A 19,751-nucleotide genomic window follows, 5' to 3' on the forward strand; every position below is an offset into this window, starting at 1 on the left:
TTCAACATTATTTGATAAATACCATGTATCTAGGCTCCTTAATATATTGTGTTAGTATTACATTTTTATATTCAACCGGCATGTAGAATAATGTATGATGGTATATTGATTCCTTGCGAGACATTTAGTGAACTTATATTGTTGAGACTTTTGTTGAGACAAAATGAAATATATAAGAAATTGTGTTCAACATCGTAAGGTTTATGAATATCAAATGCTCATATATGTAGGCCCCCTATATGTTGTAAGTGACACCCAACATATTGCACATGCAACACTTTATGATAGCGCAGGTACGGGACTGGAAATACAGTAAATTTGTTCTATATTTCCATGCAGATGTTTTGCCATTCATATAGTACATAAGCATAGGAATGGCGGTCATTTTGAATAAAAATGAGCTTTAAATGCTAAATGAACCTATATGAAATGAAAATTCGCTTGCAAATGCAGATGGAGTAACTCTAGGAACAGAAATGTACAAAGTTTGGTGGAATAATTGGTCATATAATGCACATTATTGTGTTTATCACGGTCGAATTAGCATATCTGGCGGCCATTTTGGATTTTTGCATTTTGCCGAAAATGCTCAAGGTTACGCGAGTGGCATCAATCGGATTTGGAATCAGCACCCTCGAATTGACAAGAAACCATCAAAAAACATTGTATATATCAAAAAACAAGGTTGGGTGCCTTCTAGCCTGGACTACAAGACTTCTCTGGACGAAAATGAACTACACAAATTCAATGAGAAAAAGAAATTGAAAATGAATGGGGAAATCTGTATAACCGAGACAAACTTATTTGCCGTTAATTCTTTTTTTCGTGCTCAATGGCCCCTAATGATAGGCCGTATACATAAACTTATCAACCTTCTCCATGATTTCAGCCGAAGGGAAAATACCAAAACTTCCTTGAATTAGGTTACTGATGTCAATTACTATTATCACACTAACACACACACACATACACATACACATACACACACACACACACAAACACACATAAAGGAGGCGGTAGACAAAAAAAAATCGTAAATCTTTTTACGAATGACTTGAGAGTGCCGTGAGTTGCACGTACGACCATCTTACGACAAAAAGAAATCATAAGATGGCCGTAAGTCTGACGAAAGAATACCTCAAGGCATTCTTACGAAAAAAGTACGAATTCTAGGGCCATAAATCTTAAGTTGTTCTTGCGACTTAAACAGCGCTCGTATTCGTCAAAAGGCCGTATAAGAATCTGTGCCCCTTTTACGAGTCTCTACGAACTCCAGAATTCGTACGAACAGTGACATTTGTACGAACGCATCGTTCGTACGAACCTTTGTGACCGTAGCTAATACTTTACCCATCTGCCCATTGTCGAAATTGGTATTCTCTACATCCAAAGACACTAGAAGAGTATCAATCGTTCGAACAATCTTACCCACTGTCGAAATTGGCAGACTTTCTTTTTTTTTTTTCCAAACAGTACATGGTAGAGAAGAGAAGCAGGGGATAAAACAAATACGTATTATTCATTGACTTTTATATTCAAGACTGTTCTTCACATCCTGCGTGGAATACATTTGACAGTTATGTACAGCCATTATAGAGCGTGATAGAAACACAATAATTTATATACTTGATTTTTTTTTCTTGGCATTTTTTCTTTGAGATAGCAAATCTTCCGCATTTTGAATGCATGATATTGGCAACAAATCTGAAATCATTATCATGTAAGAAATATATCTTTTTAAACTAATGATGTACAGACCTCAATTTAAATTCTTCAAATTTTATTAGTTCTCCTTGGGCATGTTGAGAGACATTAACAATATAGCTTGCATGCAATGGGAGTCCTGTGGTAAAGTAATAAATGTCATTCTATTTGATACAGTTTGAAAGATACATGGTGTAAAACTTATACCAAAAAAAAAAAATGCAGTTCATATGAACATGATTTTTTTCTTTTTCAGAGGAAACTACTGGTAAGCTTTACCATAAGTCGTCAACTTTGATGGTCAAACCTGTCTACAGGGCGGAAAGAGCTTATACAAATACATGCAAAAGAACACAACTTTTTTTCTTTTTCCAGTACTCGCTGAGTGGAGAAAAAAAAAATGTGAAAAAACAGAAAAAAAAGGAATCTTTACCAACTTTACGATCCCTATGGATATTAACACAATTCTATTAATCTCTGTAGACCTCTATCATATATAAATATTTCATTTCCGAATAATAGGTGATAGATATGAGTAAAATTGATATCAATTATAAACATTAACACGTATACCTTACATTATTACTTTTCTTTGTTTTTCAAAACGTCTACAGAAAGTCGACATAATCTTAGTCATATATTTCTTTAAACTGACTCTACATGACGATGACTTGGGTAAATCTAAACAAACAGAAAACCATAAACGTCTGTATGTAGAGTAAGTATTAATCTATGTATACATATAACTGTTTATCTATTTTGAAGTTGACCATGATGAAGAAGAGGTGAAGTTAACTGAATTAAAATGGAGAGTATGTTTGACCAAACAACAGCAAATTTAACACAATTTATGTACTGAGTATTTTCAAATTTTACACCTCTTCGCTTTCTTTAAAAGGTTATTTTAAATGTAATTGGTCGAAAAATAAAGAAATTCATTTCAATTTTAGTTTTCTCTTAATCTCGGTGCGATGAAACTGCTGCATTTGATTTTATTTGACTATAAGGCTATATTCCAAATAGTGGTTGAGGAGGTGGCGGCAGATATCCCGTCAAAAGGGTTAATATCTTTAAAATATATATATATATATATATATATATATATATATATATATACAAGTAACCTCACATCAATTCAAGTGTGTTCGTGATCTTCATTTATTTCCGTCACTAGCTGACACAGCCTCGGTTGTCATTTTCACGCAGTTGTTTGTCTTTTTACGAGATTTATCAGACATATTTGAGCAAAAGCTACATACATGAACACACTTAAATGCAGTCGATTGCAAAAGATCATTCCAAAACATCACTACGAAGTATTTTAATGCGAATAATCTCAGTACTAATCATGTTTAAAGCCATAGCAAACAAGGAAGAATGCTCAAACGGATGAAGGACATTTAACAGAGCAAACTTTTGCCGTATTACTAGTATATCACAAATCACCGAAATCCATTTAGTTTGAGAAAAAAAAAATCATTACATTGATGCATAGTCACAACTCTACGCTGAGACAATTTTTATTTTAAAATATTTTACTCTCATGTAACCCCATCCTGTTCCTACAAGTGTCAAGTATTGCATATTTCCAGTCAAGATAGAACATGCTTCACAGTTTCTAAAATTCAGATATCGACATAACATGAATGACAAAGGTATGTGCCACAGAGCACTCTAGTCGAACACACCTTAATACTGAATATGACAATCCTCATTAAGATGCAAACAGACATTACAGAAGAGACTCACTAAGACAAGAAGAATGGTAAAATAACTTCCTTGCCTTTTGTATAGCATTACTGTATGCACAGCGGAGTAGTTTCTTCAACTTAAAAATCACAAGCCGGATTCTGTGCTCTTTTTCTTTGAGACAATAGTGCTTGGCTCCAATAAAGTTTACATGATTTTCTGCAATAGAGCATGAAGTAACACGAAGTAACTCGTGTGGAAGGTACAATACGTGGAAGTAACATGAGTGAGCCACGAAAAAAAAAAATTATGATGTCTATGCAATTCCGAAGAAAAGAAAAACTGCTTATCCACAGGAGGAGCCTACTCAAAAGCTGCATTTTATCTTATTTTTTTACAAACCCGTACAACGGCGAGAAAAACAGTAGACTCAAACAAACTCTGTCTGAGTAATATGTAAAGTATGTAAAGTTTATTTTTATTTCGCCTATATACATTCAACATTTCAAAATGGCCATCTCTACATACGAAATTGGAACTTCGTAATCTTGTTGGGGAAAAATACATACAGTATAGTTTGATCGTCTAGATAACCTAGGATATTTCAAGTGTACATGGCAAAATAAAATAAAAGATCTGAATCACGATATAATAACAAGCTAAGTAATATAAGACGGGGATATGAGACGAAGGGTTGATCCGCGACAGCGTTACATCATTTCGGCAACGGCGTCCAGCTGAAGGAGAAATGAAAAAGGGTGTAAAATGTGTCACAAATAATTATGGATGAGTAGTTGAAGTGTTGCATCCTGACAACATAGCTTAAGTACAAAGTCCAAGTGGTTACCTCAAGTAGTTTGGAATACAAAAAAGGTATTATTGAAAAGCAATGATCGCTTAAAGGCAAATGATGGTAACTCACCAGATCAGCTGCATCGCGGCAGGTGAAATCATACAGCAGTTTTAGACTCCCAAATCGGCTGAAGAGACCAGTGAACTCCTGCAGATTAAATCGAATTTGACAATGCCATCCGTGGATTCGATGATCATGTGTAATGATGTCCATCGTCATTACTGAATATCAAGTCTTCGGTCATGATATCTGTCTGATATTAGACCAATATATCGTTGTCAGTGCAGGGTACAAATGTATATACCACTAGCACTAGACGGTTAATTGTATAGAAAGTTTACGAGCGATAACCGATGGTTCAAGAACGAAATGGGACTCTGTATCTTATTCGAGTCTTTGCCTTGTAGGATGAATTCATAACAAACTCTAGATTACTTATCAATTGTCATTTCTTCCAACCTTGGTAGATGATTAATCTAAACACTCTTAACTTAAAATAAAGATCTGATAATGAAATGCGCACTTGGGATTTGTTTTCGAAAGGTAATGTACTCCTGTTCATATCTATTTCCCAGGATTGCAATTGTGAAGCGCAGGCCTTTAGTGATGGTTTACTGTTACTATAAAAGACAGATACCTGTCCGATTGTGTTAAATTCACGTTGGAGCTCGACTGCAGTTGGGGCTGGACACCTCGCAATGCCACCGTAGTACTCTCTGATGGTCTTGATGTATCCAGGAAGATCTTTCACGAACAGGACACGATTTAATGATGAATCCTGGAAAAACATGGAACGATAAGAAATCCAAAACAATATGGTATTAGGACGACACCGATAAGCAGACAAGGAAGTGATGAAACAATTTGTTTTATAAAAACGAACACTTTCAGTAGAGGTTTATGGAAAACATGTATTTTCCTTTGCAGATATCACTTAGGAGCCTACAGTGCAAAATACACCTATAAAATAAAATGACCACTTAACGGGATTTCCTGAACTTCTTTTCGCTTATACGTGATTCATTAGCTTTAATATTGATTATGGAACTCGCAGTGCTCAACCGATGATATGACGTGTGATTTTTAACAAAAGATAAGTACCTCCGTCATTTCAGGTATGACTTTCTTGCAGGCGTTGTCCAGCATGTTGGCCAAGACCGAGACACTCTGGTCAGCACAACGAGACTGGCGCATGTCAAACACGTAGGAGGGATGGGTCAAGGTAGTCACCCAGTAGTGTTGAGGAAGACTTTGATAGGAGATAAATCAAAAGATCACATCATTTTATTTCATTTTTCAAGAAAAACACTAACGTGTAAACACAACTGCAACACGCTGCTTGTAACAGTAGAATAAGCGAAAGTTGAGTTGATTACAAGAAGTTTCACGGGGAAGTGGGTAGACTAAAAAGAATAATGACACCATCCATGCTTGAAATTAATGTCAACAATATTATGTCGGACAAAACGAAGTAAAAGAACATTAGTCAGAACAGCGTATGTTGAAATTTCATTCATAGTCAAATACAACAGTAGCCGAGAAAGTTGGGGTTGATGTGATGAAAAGGACATATCGATAAGACAACAATGTTGACGTATAGAACGAATAATAGGTCGATTCCCTTCTTACGTACAATAACGATATTCCTAACAGAAAGTTATAAAAAATGATGTAGAGTAATATCGTAACTCATCATGACTCGAATCTTAACGACAAAAGAAACATAAATTGTTAAAAATCTTCACTGTTAAGTTCTTGTCATTTTTACCTCTTCATTCCCTCGTTCGCATATTTCACTTTACTAAAAATATCATGAAATAGCATCGCTATTTTAAGTTCATTCTTCGAAACGTAAAATACTATTCCAATACAAGCATGCTGACTTGAACTTTCACCAGAAATTTCTTTCAAGCGATATCATACATGTAATGCCAGCTTATTCGTTCCTGAAGATGCCTTCCATCTTTTCTTGTTGCTCTCGTCTCATTGTATAAAGTCACGCTACTGTTTGCAGCACAAACCTGTGAACCTCCCTCCCTTTATTAATTTGGCAAAAAATGAAACAGGGCGTCACTACAGTCATATAACCTGGCAATTCTGACCTGTTACTTTTCCAAGCCTCAGCACAGTCTTCTGGGTTCTCCTGGCCGGAACCTGAGCAGTATGTTGCAGCCATTTCGTCAAAGAAGTCGAAGATGTGTTTCAGTGTAGCTGGTGTCTCGTCCACTTTGTTGAAGACTGACGACAGAAAGTCATTCAAGAAAGGCTCCACCGTCCTCTGCAAATCAGAGGGAACAAGGACTGGATTTCCAACATGTGTCACCAGAATACAATCATGGCATTCTTCGTAAACCTGTTTCGCACATGTCTCTATAATTTATACGTACAAGCAAGTTTAGTGTACAATTGTATGGTATTGTGTAAAGGCCTACAGTTTTCCTAAGATTTCAAAGTTGAGTCGCCTCTCACGACGATTCATCGCAACACTCGTTCATTAAATGAATTCCAAATTAGAGTTCCCATAATACTACAAAAATCACGGACATTCCATATCTATTCCAATAAGACATCAACTCTACATCAAACAGGGATGGATCCAGGGAGGACCGCAACCGTTGCCGCCCCCTCCCCCCCCCCCCTTTGTCTTTTGTGGAAACAAAAGAAATGAAAAGAAAAAAATGGGGGAGGGGTGCGTGCGCCCCCCCCCCCTTTAATTTTGTAAACACGCCCCCTCTTTACGGAATTCTTGGATCCGCCCCTGGAAATGCTTCGCCAGCCCCACTAACAATGCGTATTCAAAGAAAGGTGCATTCAATTTCGGACACCTTTTCGTATAAAAGAATTCGGCTTTACCTTTTAATGCAGTGTCGTGCACATTGAAATGATGGCGAGAGTGCCACAAACGGATAAACTAAGACTCTTGATGTAGCTAAGACCATTGATATTAGATACATAAACAAAGATACAATTAAAAATAAGTAGATTACATGCCATATTTATTTGTTTTCATGTTGAGCCTGCTTTGTAGAAAGACTGTTTCTTTCCTTTCTTTCGTTTTCGATTTTTTTTTAAACTCTGACAGTACCTTCATGACAAGAAGTCGTGGAGCAGAGATCTCTTTGTCTAGTTGGATTCGTGATTCTTTCATTCCAGCCGATGGTGGCTCCTCCGGCATCTGCATCAGGGTACACCAGTTATAGTAATAGTGATATTCAAGCAGTACTTAATCAAACTGCATGTGTCACAAAACTCGTGCAAAGTGTATCTGCTGTTAGAGACTTGTTTCCGCTTGCATACCATAGGCCAAATGCACATTCAACTACGGTGTGTGTGTGTGTGTGAGTGTGTTTGTTTATTTATTTGTTTTCAATTCATAACTTTAGAAGGAATGTTATTCTTTTCAAACAAAAGCCCTTTGCAGGGCCGGCTCAGCGTTTTCAAAAGTGTGGGGGCCCATGAGCTAACAAGCAAAAGAAAGAAAAAAAAAATAAAAAAGGTCCTCCGCTCATCTCTTCTCCCCGTCCACTTCCGGGTTTATCAGCTGACAAGCAAAAAAAAAAGAAAAAAAAAAAAAAAAGGTCTTCAGCTCATTCTCTCCCCTCCCATTTCCAGGTGTTATAAAAAAAAAAAGGTCTTTAGAGAAAAAAACATAACCTTACCGCCGCCATACTTCAAGATCTCTATCTACTTCTATTTCAGTGCCACCACGTACTTCCGCGTTGAAAAAAAGTGTGGGGGCCCAAAGTGATGACACCTTATGTATTCCTTGGTATGGTGCACAAAAAGTGTGGGGGTCCAAGCCCCCACGGCCCCCACGGCTGCGCCGGCCATGTTTTGATATATGAAGAGAGGATTACGACAAACATTAAAGACGTTATCTTCCAAGGTCAAGCCGATCACTACAAAAGTAAAACCGCAATGTTCTTCTGTTTTATTCGTTTATCTTTAATGGAATTATGTCCCCTTTCACTATAGAAAATATCAAAAGTATATAAACAAGACATTCACTGGACAGTACCAAATGCTTGATTCGTCTGCCGTCTAGATCCTGTGTCTGTATCCTGGTGTAGTCTCTTCTCATGACGTCATCAAATCCAGTGTCATGATCTGATGTGATGAGAAAAGGATAAAGATGGATGCTGGTAGGTATCTTAAAATATCAAGGCACAATGTGTCTGTACTAATTCCGATCAAGTAATTTGGCAAATTAATAACTCTTTGAATGTTTCTGTATGATAATTATGACACCATCCTTTAAAGGGAAGTCGAAATTGTAGTTCAACTTTTTTTCATGTGTTCAACAGGAAGTAAGTTGTAATGATATCGGTATGTTAGCGTCCAATTGTTAGAATGTTTTCAATATACCTTTTCTTCTCATATCATTCAATCGTGGGTTTCACATCTAAAATGGAAATCAGCCATTTATCGTAATCTTTTTCTTTTTTCCTGTCATGAACGATGAAGTAATTAATGTACATCACATTGTGCTCATATGCAACAAGGCACGATATTTCTTAATGTCACTTACACACTTGAAACAGTTGTGCACCCACTGAAACAGGCTGGAAGGCACGGCTCTCATCGTCCCAACCTTTAACCTTCTCTATCAGAGCGACGCGGGCTCCGTCTTTTATCTGGTAATGTAAAGCATACAGAAAATTGCATTAATTGCAAACATACAATGATACCATAAACACCTTGTTTGTGTTAAACAAGGAGAACAAGATGATTGTCTTCAGATCGTATACATATGCACAAATTAATACATAGGACATAAATGACACAAGAACCGTAATTAATATTGTCACATATTATTCCATAATATGCGTGTGAGAGAGACATTCTAATACATTATCATAGTTTCTGCAGCACCACGTGACTATGAATTGTGCTAAGGGTGCCGACAGATATTGTCGTCAATTGCTCTCCGCTTGATGATTGTTGAAACGTATCATGCCCTTAAGGCACATGTTCACACTTCACGGCAAACAGAAACACTATTAGGCCTATATAATTATATCATTGATAAATACAGTGGAAGGTAATAGACCGGGGGCCCAGAAGATTTATTCAGCTGAAAAGGGTCACACTTTTTAATGGTCTCATCATATAAGGATGTGTCCAAGGGTCAATAAAATGAATTGCTGGCAAGTCACATCCTGTACCGTAAGCCTAGGGACCACAAAAAGGGACCCCGAAAAATGGATTTATTCAGCCGAAGGGGGTCACGGACAAAAGTTGGTGGATATTGTTCCTTTGGGTGTACTTATCATGAAAACAGCAATGCCAGCTATTTTATCCTGTACGGGGCCCCAGACAGTATAGCCCCAAAGGGCCCCAGAAATATGGTGTTATTCAGCTGAAAAGAGTCACGGCTAATTTCTTTTGCAATGGAAGTAGTTCCCATCAGAGATATCCAAAACACCAATGCCAGCTATTTTATCTTGTACGGGGCCCTAGACAGTAGCCCCAAAGGGCCCCACCCCTCATAGGCCTACGTACAAACACACACAAACATTGATTTTATTCAGTTGAAAAGAGTCAGGGCTAATTTCTTTTGAAATTGAAGTAGTTCCCATCAGAGATATTCAAAACACCAATACCAGCTATTTTATCATGTACGGGGCCCCAGACATTAGCCCCAAAGTGCCCCACCCCCATAGGCCATACGTACAAACACACACAAACATTGATTTCATTCGTGCAGCGGAGAAGAGTCACGGCTAATTTCATTTGCAATGGAAGGAGTACCCATCAGAGATATCAAAAACACCAAAGTCAGCTATGTTATCCAGTAGGGGGCCCCGGACATTAGCCCCAAAGGAGCCCCCCCCCCCCCCCCCCCCCAACACACACGCACATTAGTTTCATTCAGCTGAAAAGAGTCACGGTTAATTTCTTTTGCAATGAAAGTAGTACCCATCAGAGATATCCAAAATACCAAAGCCAGCTATTTTATCCTGCACGGGGCCCCAGTCAGTAGCCTCAAATTGCTCCCTCCCCCCCCCCCCCCCACACACACATTGATTTTGTTCAGCTGAAAAGGGTCATGGCTACTTTCTTTTGCAATTGGAAGTAGTAGGCATACTCATCAGAGATATCCAAAACACTAAAGCCTGTTATTTTATCCTGTACGGGGTCCCAGACAGTAGCCCCGAAGTGCATTTCCCAACACACACACACACACACACACACACACACACACACACACACACATTAGTTTCATTCAGCCAAAATGGGTCATTGCTAATTTCTTTTGCAATGGAAGTATACCCATCAGAGATATCCAAAGCACCAAAGCCAGTTATTTTATCCTGAACGGGGCCCCAGACAGTAGCCCCAAAGCGCCCCTCCCCCTCTCCACATACACACACATACACACACACACACACACACACGCGCGCGCACATTTGTTTCATTCAGCTGAAAAGGGTCACGGCTAATTTCTTTTGCAATGGAAGTAGTACCCATCAGAGATATCCAAAATACCAAAGCCAGTTATTTTATCCTGTATGGGGCCCCGCACAGTATAGCCCCAAACACGGGTAATTTCTTTTGCACTGGAAGAAGTACCTATCAGAGATATTCAACATACCAAGGCTAGTTATTTCATCCTGCACAGAGTCCCACACAGTAGCTCCACAGTGTCCCATCCATTATACATGTACTGTGAATCAGCTGAAAATGGTCTTACAAATTCTTTTGTAACGTTCATATCAGGGCCTACTGAACAGAGATGTCACAAACACTAAAGCAAGTCATCTTATCCTGTATACGGGGTCCCATAGGTTACAGTAGCAAAACACTCGAGAAATTTGCAAAGGAAGCATACTTCTGTATAGTGCACAACCAAGATGACCATATTACGAAAACCAGTCATTTCATCTTGTACTGGGCCAAGGTTACAGTAGCCATAAAGTGCCCCTCCCCCACATGATTATTATGACATCATTTAGCTGAAAAGAGTCATAGCTGTTTTTCTTTTACAATCGAAGTAGGCCTTAGTTTACATCATAGATACCCAAAACATCAAAGCCAGTTAGGTTTTCCCAGCCAATTTCGCACTTCTGTTGGTTCATTAATTTTGATAGAAGGTTCAAATTCGTAAAATGGGTATTCAAATTGGCTGGTACCCTACGTTCATTCAAATTCGCCTTGACTTGCCGAAAAGGGTATTTCAGTCATTAAATTTCGCGAAAGACAGTCAAATTCCAAACGTGTTCATTCAAATTCAAATCATGCTATTTCTTTGTTTCATCATTTTAACATGTCTTTCTATGTGTGTTTTCGTTTCATCTATAAACTACTGTTATAAAGCAGTAAAAGTATCATATTTCTTATCTAGTATAACTGGATTTGGTTGTTCTGTAACCAGACTGGTAACGCTCCTTCTCTTTCATATACATGTCATTATAGGCCTATACGTGTACCAGTAATGCAGATTAACTTCATTTTTTATAGTCATGACAGCACAATAGATACAGACGTATATCTCTAGAAGACATAGAAAGAATTATAAAAAAAAAAAAAATTGAGGATCATAACCTTGACTTCTTGGAACTGGCCGACCGCTCATAATAAAGCGCTCGTAACGACCAGATAATTTGTGGCTTCTTACTTCTTTGGATTCAAAAAGCACGTTAAAAAAATGGTGTCAAAGTCTCTTAAACGAATACGAAAACATGAAATGCTATGATGCTTACAAAACAATAACTACGACGAAAGAAAATAAGGAAAGAGGCCAAGCATGAACATATCTGTTTAATTGACTGCAGAACATGTTAAATTAGATGGCCAGAAATCAATTTGAATGAATGAGCGCAGCATGTAATTACGTGACTATATCATTATGAATTTATGAATGAACGGATAGTGGAATGGTACTTGTCATTATGGATTTCAGTTGAAAAAAGTTATATATTTAGAATAAGGTTAGAGGTAATGTGAATGTTTCAAAATAAATTTGAATGAAGAGATTAATATGACATTGAACTACCATGTCATCTAGGCGAAATTTTTGCTAAATTTAATTCAACATTAAAGAATTCGATTAAAAGAGGTGCGATATTGGCCCGGATGCAGGGCCCTTGACAGGTATAGCCCCAAGATATCCCCACCCCATATGAATTAATTGTTTTCAGGTGAAAACAGTCACGTATGCCTATTTTCCTTGGCAGTGGAATTAACAGCTGAGATACGTAAAACACAAACCCATCCAGTTAAGGAGCCCCCAGCCAGTAGCTGGAAAGTGCTCCCGTATTATTTTATTCTAAGTGAAATGAATCACTGTTATAATTTCTTTTGCAATGGAAGTAGTACTCAAGGAGGTATCAAAAACACCGAAACCAGTTATATACCTGTACGGGGCCCCACGGAGTGTTCCTAAAGTGTCCCCACATGTAATTCCACTATCAAGATCTGCATCCCGATCTATTCAATCTGTCAGATCGGGAGAGAGCGGCAAAAGTGTACGGGGACCGGGAGCATCGTAGCAGCAGCGTTTGGGTGATGGGTTTGGATCTGGCAATTTTACAGATCGGGAAGAAATTTTGAACTGGTTCAAAATTTCTTCCTCATCTCCCCATCAAGATTGACCTATTTTGAATCGTAGCTCAAACGGGGAGAGAGCAGTGACAGTGTAAATACCGCGGGATGAGCGTAACAATTCCAGGTTTTTCTGACCGTAGTAACAGCGGCACAAGAACGGGAAATATAGTCTAAACTAGACACCGACGACATGGTCCCGCTGCTGCGCCGCTTTCTTGATCAAAGCACGACCTTCCCGCTTTAACGACGCTCTCACTAAGTTCTCTACTCTCGTATAAAATCAAGGCCTGTTCCTACGACGCTTCATTCCTGCTTCGATAACGCTGTTGGCCGCTTTAGCTACGCTGTTCATACGCTTTCCCAGACTCAATTATGCACGTCTTCCGCTCTCGCCGCTCTAAAATCGAACGTAGCCGATACGCTGGAAAATGTTTGCCAGAACAGCAAAACTGATGATGATGAGGAGGACGCGTTGTCGTTCCCTTACAAAAAAAGTCCTGTGGTACTCCTGTGGTAATTACCACAGGACGGTACCACAGGACAGTACCACAGGACAGTATCACAGGAAAGTACCACAGGACAGTACCACAGGAATTGTCCTGTGGTATTTTGGGACGTACCACAGGACAGTACCATAGGAATCCTGTGGTATTTTGGGACGTACCCCAGGGCAGTACCACAGGAAAGTACCACAGGACCGGTAGCACAGGACAGTACCACAGGAATTCCTGTGGTATTTTGGGACGTACCACAGGGCAGTACCACAGGGCAGTACCACAGGACTAGTACCACAGAACAGTACCACAGGAACTGTCCTGTGGTATTTTGGGACAGTACCACAGGACAGTACCACAGGTCGATCATTGCCACACAGCATTACCACAGGGCAGTACCACACAGCATTACCATGGTACCACAGGAGAGTACCACACAGGATAGATCGAAAAAAAAAAAAATCTGGGAGAATTTTAACCATATCAAGGCATATTCCTGATGGTGAGTGTTGGATTTCAGGACAGACATGGCCCTACTTCAGGCCCGTAGCCAGGGGGGGGGGGGGGGGGTGCGTCGGGTGCGTACGCACCCCCCCCCCCCAAATTCTGAAAGGTCCACTTTTTCATAATAACGCTTTTTAGCAATTCTCAAGATAACAATCCAAATAAATATAAAGACACATTATAAATGCTACGTAAATGTGGAAGAGTACGTTTGACAATATTAAAAATAATTGTACGAAACCCTTTTGTTGTATGAACCATCGGATCGTCCCCATGCACACAAACACAAATGTTATATTTGTGCGAGCTATTATCATATTGGCACTGCATGCCATGGCCCTTGGCGCGTGTGACCGGTGTTTGTTTTTTTTTTTTTTCCACTGGCCGCCCGAGTACGTGCGACTCGTGGATGACATTGAGGGTGACACTTGCATTTTTTCACAGGAACAGAGGTAAGTGGATGAAAATCTAATAGCCTCAAGTTTACATATACGATAAAAATTAAAGAAATTTCCTCGAAATTACTATAATCGAAAACCTGAGACATTTTATATCTACGTCTCACAAAGATATAGTACATTATTATATAAGTACATGTTGGCATGATAATGTCTGGGGATAGATTATTATGTCAACTATTTTCCATTATGAATGCATGCTCCAATCAAATTGTGAAAAGGTGGTCATGAATTAGCATTTCTTACGAACGATCAGGAGAGACAAAACAAAATGAAAGACCTGTCTTACTCCAGTTCTCTTGTAACACTCATTGGGCCATTATGCATGCCTAACGAATTATAATAGCTGCTTTTTCTAGCCCTTTTGCTATAAATAAGTACCAACATTCGAGAAAAGATCATCTATCAAGTAACTGTACGATCTCCGTGCATAATCTAATGCTTTTAAACACATTTGCCTACTCGCCTTCAGCTGGCATTTGCTTACGGTTGCAACAAATTATTAGTTATACATTTTCTCATGTTGTGACAGTTCGATTGGTTCTCAATTTGAAGTGAGCCAAAACCTAAGAACATTCTCACTTATAATTTCCAAAGAGTATGCAGGCACGCAAACTCAATTTAGTTGTATTTCATTTAAATGTAATGGGTAAGAGGGTATGGGAGAAAATGCTGAGCTATGAAGTAAAATGGTAAAGTAAAAAGTTTGTCAGATAGTATTACAAAAGCCTGAATATTGCAAGAGCTCCGGAGTAAAAACAGTCAGGGAAAAACCCTATGTATACGATAACATTGTGAAAGCGTTAGACTGCATTGTGACCCGTCGTTATTTAATTTACATTCTTTATTCATATTTTTCATAAAAAACACAGGTAATGAGCCGGATTGGGTTAAAATTCTCACTTACAGCTTTGTAGAAGTCTGAGTCAACAGTATCACACAGTACTTCAAGACGTATTATAGTACAAACGATTTCTTGAGCCTGCACCGTTTCAGGCTCTGTTCTGGATATGGCGGTAGAAACTCATTCTTTTTTGTTGTTTATTTTATCATTATTTACTAATCTCTTTTCTAACTTACAGGTAGCGGATTTCTTTGCAGGCCAAATTCGGAAATGTACTGTTGATTATTAATTATACATTTTCTCATGTTGTGACAGTTCTATCCAGGGGTGGCACTTGCCCCCCCCCCCCCAAAGTTATTATCGTAGTCCTTCGCAGTGATTTCTGTTACTATGTTTAAATCCTCAGAAATTTAATTTCAAATGCTCTATAAAAGCGACTTTTATACTCTGTTTTTTACAAAAAGTCCCTACCGTGGGAGGGGGTATCCCCCTCCCACACCCTCCCTCCGCTCGGTCGCTTCGCTTCCTCACCGAGGATCTCACACTATCACATTATTATGTACTCCCATATGTTATGATCATAATCCTTCAAACTGATTTTTCAATATGTTAATTCCCTAGAAATTTGCTTTTAAATGCTCTATAAACGCGACTTTTATACTCTGTTTTTACAAAAAGTCCCTACCGTGGGAGGGGGTTTTCCCCCTCCCACACCCTCCCCCCGCTCGGTCGCTTCACTCCCTCGCCGAGGATCTCACACCATCACATTATTATGTATAACTCCCTTACGTAGTAATCATAGTCCTTCGCACTGATTACAGGTGTATTTTTCACTATGTTTAATTCCTTAAATTTTTTCTTTTAAATGGTCTATAAACGCGACTTTTATATTCTGTTTTACAAAAGCTCCCTACTGTGTGTGTGTGTGTGTGTATGGGGGGGGGGTATCCCCCTTTCCACCCCCCCCCCCCCCGCTCGCTCGCTTCGCTCCCGCGCCGAGGATCTCACATCGTCACGTAATGTGCCCCCGTCTAGATTTTGCCCCCCCCCCCCCAAAACCAGAAGTGTTCCGGCGCGCTTGGTTCTATTGGTTCTCATTTTAAAGTGAGCCAAAACCTAAGAACATTCTCACTTATAATTTCCAAAGAGTATTATGCAGGCACGCAAACTCAGTTTAGTTGTATTTCATTTAAATGTAATGGGTAAGAGGGTATGAGAGAGAATGGAAAGTGCTGAGCTATGAAGTAAAATGGTAAAGTAATAAGTTTGTCAGATAGTATTACAAAAGCCTGAATATTGCAAGAGCTCCGGAGTAAAAACAGTCAGGGAAAAACCCTATGTATACGATAACATTGTGAAAGCGTTAGACTGCATTGTGACCCGTCGTTATTTAATTTACATTCTTTATTCATATTTTTCATAAAAAACACAGGTAATGAGCCGGATTGGGTTAAAATTCTCACTTACAGCTTTGTAGAAGTCTGAGTCAACAGTATCACACAGTACTTCAAGACGTATTATAGTACAAACGATTTCTTGAGCCTGCACCGTTTCAGGCTCTGTTCTGGATATGGCGGTAGAAACTCATTCTTTTTTGTTGTTTATTTTATCATTATTTACTAATCTCTTTTCTAACTTACAGGTAGCGGATTTCTTTGCAGGCCAAATTCGGAAATGTACTGTTGATTATTAATTATACATTTTCTCATGTTGTGACAGTTCTATCCAGGGGTGGCACTTGCCCCCCCCCCCCCCAAACAAAATGTTAGGGGGGCAAAACGAGTTTTTGCCCCCCCCCCCCCCCCAAAGTGCCCCCTGTAACAAAGAATTAATCACTTATTTAAAGACCAAAATGAACAATAAAGGTATATTTCTTGTCTAAATGTTGTAATTTCAAAACTGAAAATGCAAAATTTTCGCCCCTAACGGGGCGAAAATTATAATACACTAACAACATACATTATTGCATCTATACACTAATAGTAACTTGTGTAGTGTATAGATGGTAGCCTCGTGTCCTCGAGTATGCCCGCTGAAACATACCTTTAGTAAACCTTACATTTTTCATTTTCTTCTTTGCTTTCCCAGCAGTATAAGAATATTTTTTATTGTTCGAACGATGCGATCACTTTTAAGCTTTTAATGAGTACATTTCAGATAAATTAATGGCAAAGTGAAAGTGGCTCGCTCGTTCTGCCCGTACTTATAGTAAAATGAAAAGTTTTCATAAGTTATTATCGTAGTCCTTCGCAGTGATTTCTTTTACTATGTTTAAAATCCTCAGAAATTTAATTTCAAATGCTCTATAAAAGCGACTTTTATACTCTGTTTTTACAAAAAGTCCCTACCGTGGGAGGGGGTATCCCCCTCCCACACCCTCCCTCCGCTCGGTCGCTTCGCTTCCTCACCGAGGATCTCACACTATCACATTATTATGTACTCCCATATGTTATGATCATAATCCTTCAAACTGATTTTTTCAATATGTTAATTCCCTAGAAATTTGCTTTTAAATGCTCTATAAACGCGACTTTTATACTCTGTTTTTACAAAAAGTCCCTACCGTGGGAGGGGGTTTTCCCCCTGCCACACCCTCCCCCCGCTCGGTCGCTTCACTCCCTCGCCGAGGATCTCACACCATCACATTATTATGTATAACTCCCTTACGTAGTAATCATAGTCCTTCGCACTGATTACAGGTGTATTTTTCACTATGTTTAATTCCTTAAATTTTTTCTTTTAAATGGTCTATAAACGCGACTTTTATATTCTGTTTTACAAAAGCTCCCTACTGTGTGTGTGTGTGTGTGTATGGGGGGGGGGGTATCCCCCTTTCCACCCCCCCCCCCCCCGCTCGCTCGCTTCGCTCCCGCGCCGAGGATCTCACATCGTCACGTAATGTGCCCCCGTCTAGATTTTGCCCCCCCCCCCCAAAACCAGAAGTGTTCCGGCGCGCTTGGTTCTATTGGTTCTCATTTTAAAGTGAGCCAAAACCTAAGAACATTCTCACTTATAATTTCCAAAGAGTATTATGCAGGCACGCAAACTCATTTTAGTTGTATTTCATTTAAATGTAATGGGTAAGAGGGTATGAGAGAGAATGGAAAGTGCTGAGCTATGAAGTAAAATGGTAAAGTAATAAGTTTGTCAGATAGTATTACAAAAGCCTGAATATTGCAAGAGCTCCGGAGTAAAAACAGTCAGTGAAAAACCCTATGTATGATAGCATTGTGAGTGCGTTAGACTGCATTGTGACGCATCGTTATTTAATTTACATTCTTTATTGATATATTTTCATAAATATCTCAGGTAATGAGTCGGATTGGATTACAATTCTCACTTACAGCTTTGTAGAAGTCTGAGTCAACAGTATCACACAGTACTTTCAAGACGTATTATAGTACAAACGATTTCTTGAGCCTGCACCGTTTCAGGCTCTGTTCTGGATACGGCGGTAGAAACTCATTCTTTTTTGTTGTTTATTTTATCATTATTTACTAATCTCTTTTCTAACTTACAGGTAGCGGATTTCATTGCAGGCCAAATTCGGAAATGTAGTGTTGATTATTACTTATACATTTTCTCATGTTGTGACAGTTCTATTGGTTCTCATTTTAAAGTGAGCCAAAACCTAAGAACATTTTCACTTATAATTTCCAAAGAGTATTATGCAGGCACGCAAACTCATTTTAGTTGTATTTCATTTAAATGTAATGGGTAAGAGGGTATGAGAGAGAATGGAAAGTGCTGAGCTATGAAGTAAAATGGTAAAGTAAAAAGTTTGTCAGATATTATTACAAAAGAAACTCATTCTTTTTGTTTGTTTATTTTATCATTATTTATTTATCTCTCTTCTAACTTAAAGGTAGTGGATCTCTCTGCAGCCCAAATTCGAAAATGCCTAGAGACAGCTAGTAACCAAATATGCTACTATAATTTAATAAATAAGAAATAACCATTCCAGTATGTATCTTAGTGTGCACAGTAAGACAGATCAAATCAAATAGGAAAACATCTGAGCACTAAGCCTGAGGTCTGAATTTGCACTCAACTTCTTCCAATGGCTAACGGATGCTTAATTTTTGAATTTCACTGACCTCCAAATTTCACAAAGAAAACCTTCTTAGCATGATGGTTAATATGACATTTGACTGATATTGGAGATGTTTGCGAATCGGATCTACTACCTTTAATATTATTAAATCTAAAATGATTATTTGAAAGTTCGGAAATGCTGGAAATATCCTACCACAAGGAGGCAAAATATAAATGGTTCACATTTACAATTCATTTTGTTTTAAAAATTTTCTTATTTATTTTCGTTTTTGACAAACTCGCATACCAGGCTTCAGGCCTGCTAACGCGGGTATACAATAGAAAAAATAAAAGTTAAAACAACACAAGGAAAATCACTATTCTCAATTTTGCGGCGCGCTACGCGCGCAGAGTCTCGAACACAATTAAACTTTGCAACTTCCTGGCAAAATGAGTTTTTACTATTTCCTAGATGAAATACCGTAACGCGATTGCATGCAACAGACAAAAATACAAATTTCCTCGAGACTTTAAAACGTCATTAAAACAGTCAAAATTCACAATTTGCGGCGCGCTTCGCGCGCAAATTCTTATACAACTTTTGTAGTTCGGTCGTCCAAAGA

At 38.6% G+C, this 19,751-nt stretch overlaps 1 protein-coding gene across 1 annotated transcript; it reads right to left on the reverse strand.

Moving 5' to 3' along the window:
* Positions 1-4,103: 4,103 nt before the first annotated feature.
* On the reverse strand, positions 4,104-8,327 carry LOC140245273 (plexin-B2-like). The gene is made up of 7 exons (XM_072324859.1): positions 8,265-8,327; positions 7,332-7,421; positions 6,349-6,524; positions 5,348-5,495; positions 4,884-5,024; positions 4,316-4,393; positions 4,104-4,130 (listed from the first exon to the last, which is right to left on the reverse strand). Exons 1-7 carry the CDS (start codon positions 8,325-8,327, stop codon positions 4,104-4,106), a joined length of 723 nt encoding a protein of 240 aa, XP_072180960.1.
* Positions 8,328-19,751: the final 11,424 nt, after the last annotated feature.

This window comes from Diadema setosum, chromosome 2 (genome assembly GCF_964275005.1).
Source record: "Diadema setosum chromosome 2, eeDiaSeto1, whole genome shotgun sequence".
Taxonomy (NCBI): domain Eukaryota; kingdom Metazoa; phylum Echinodermata; class Echinoidea; order Diadematoida; family Diadematidae; genus Diadema; species Diadema setosum.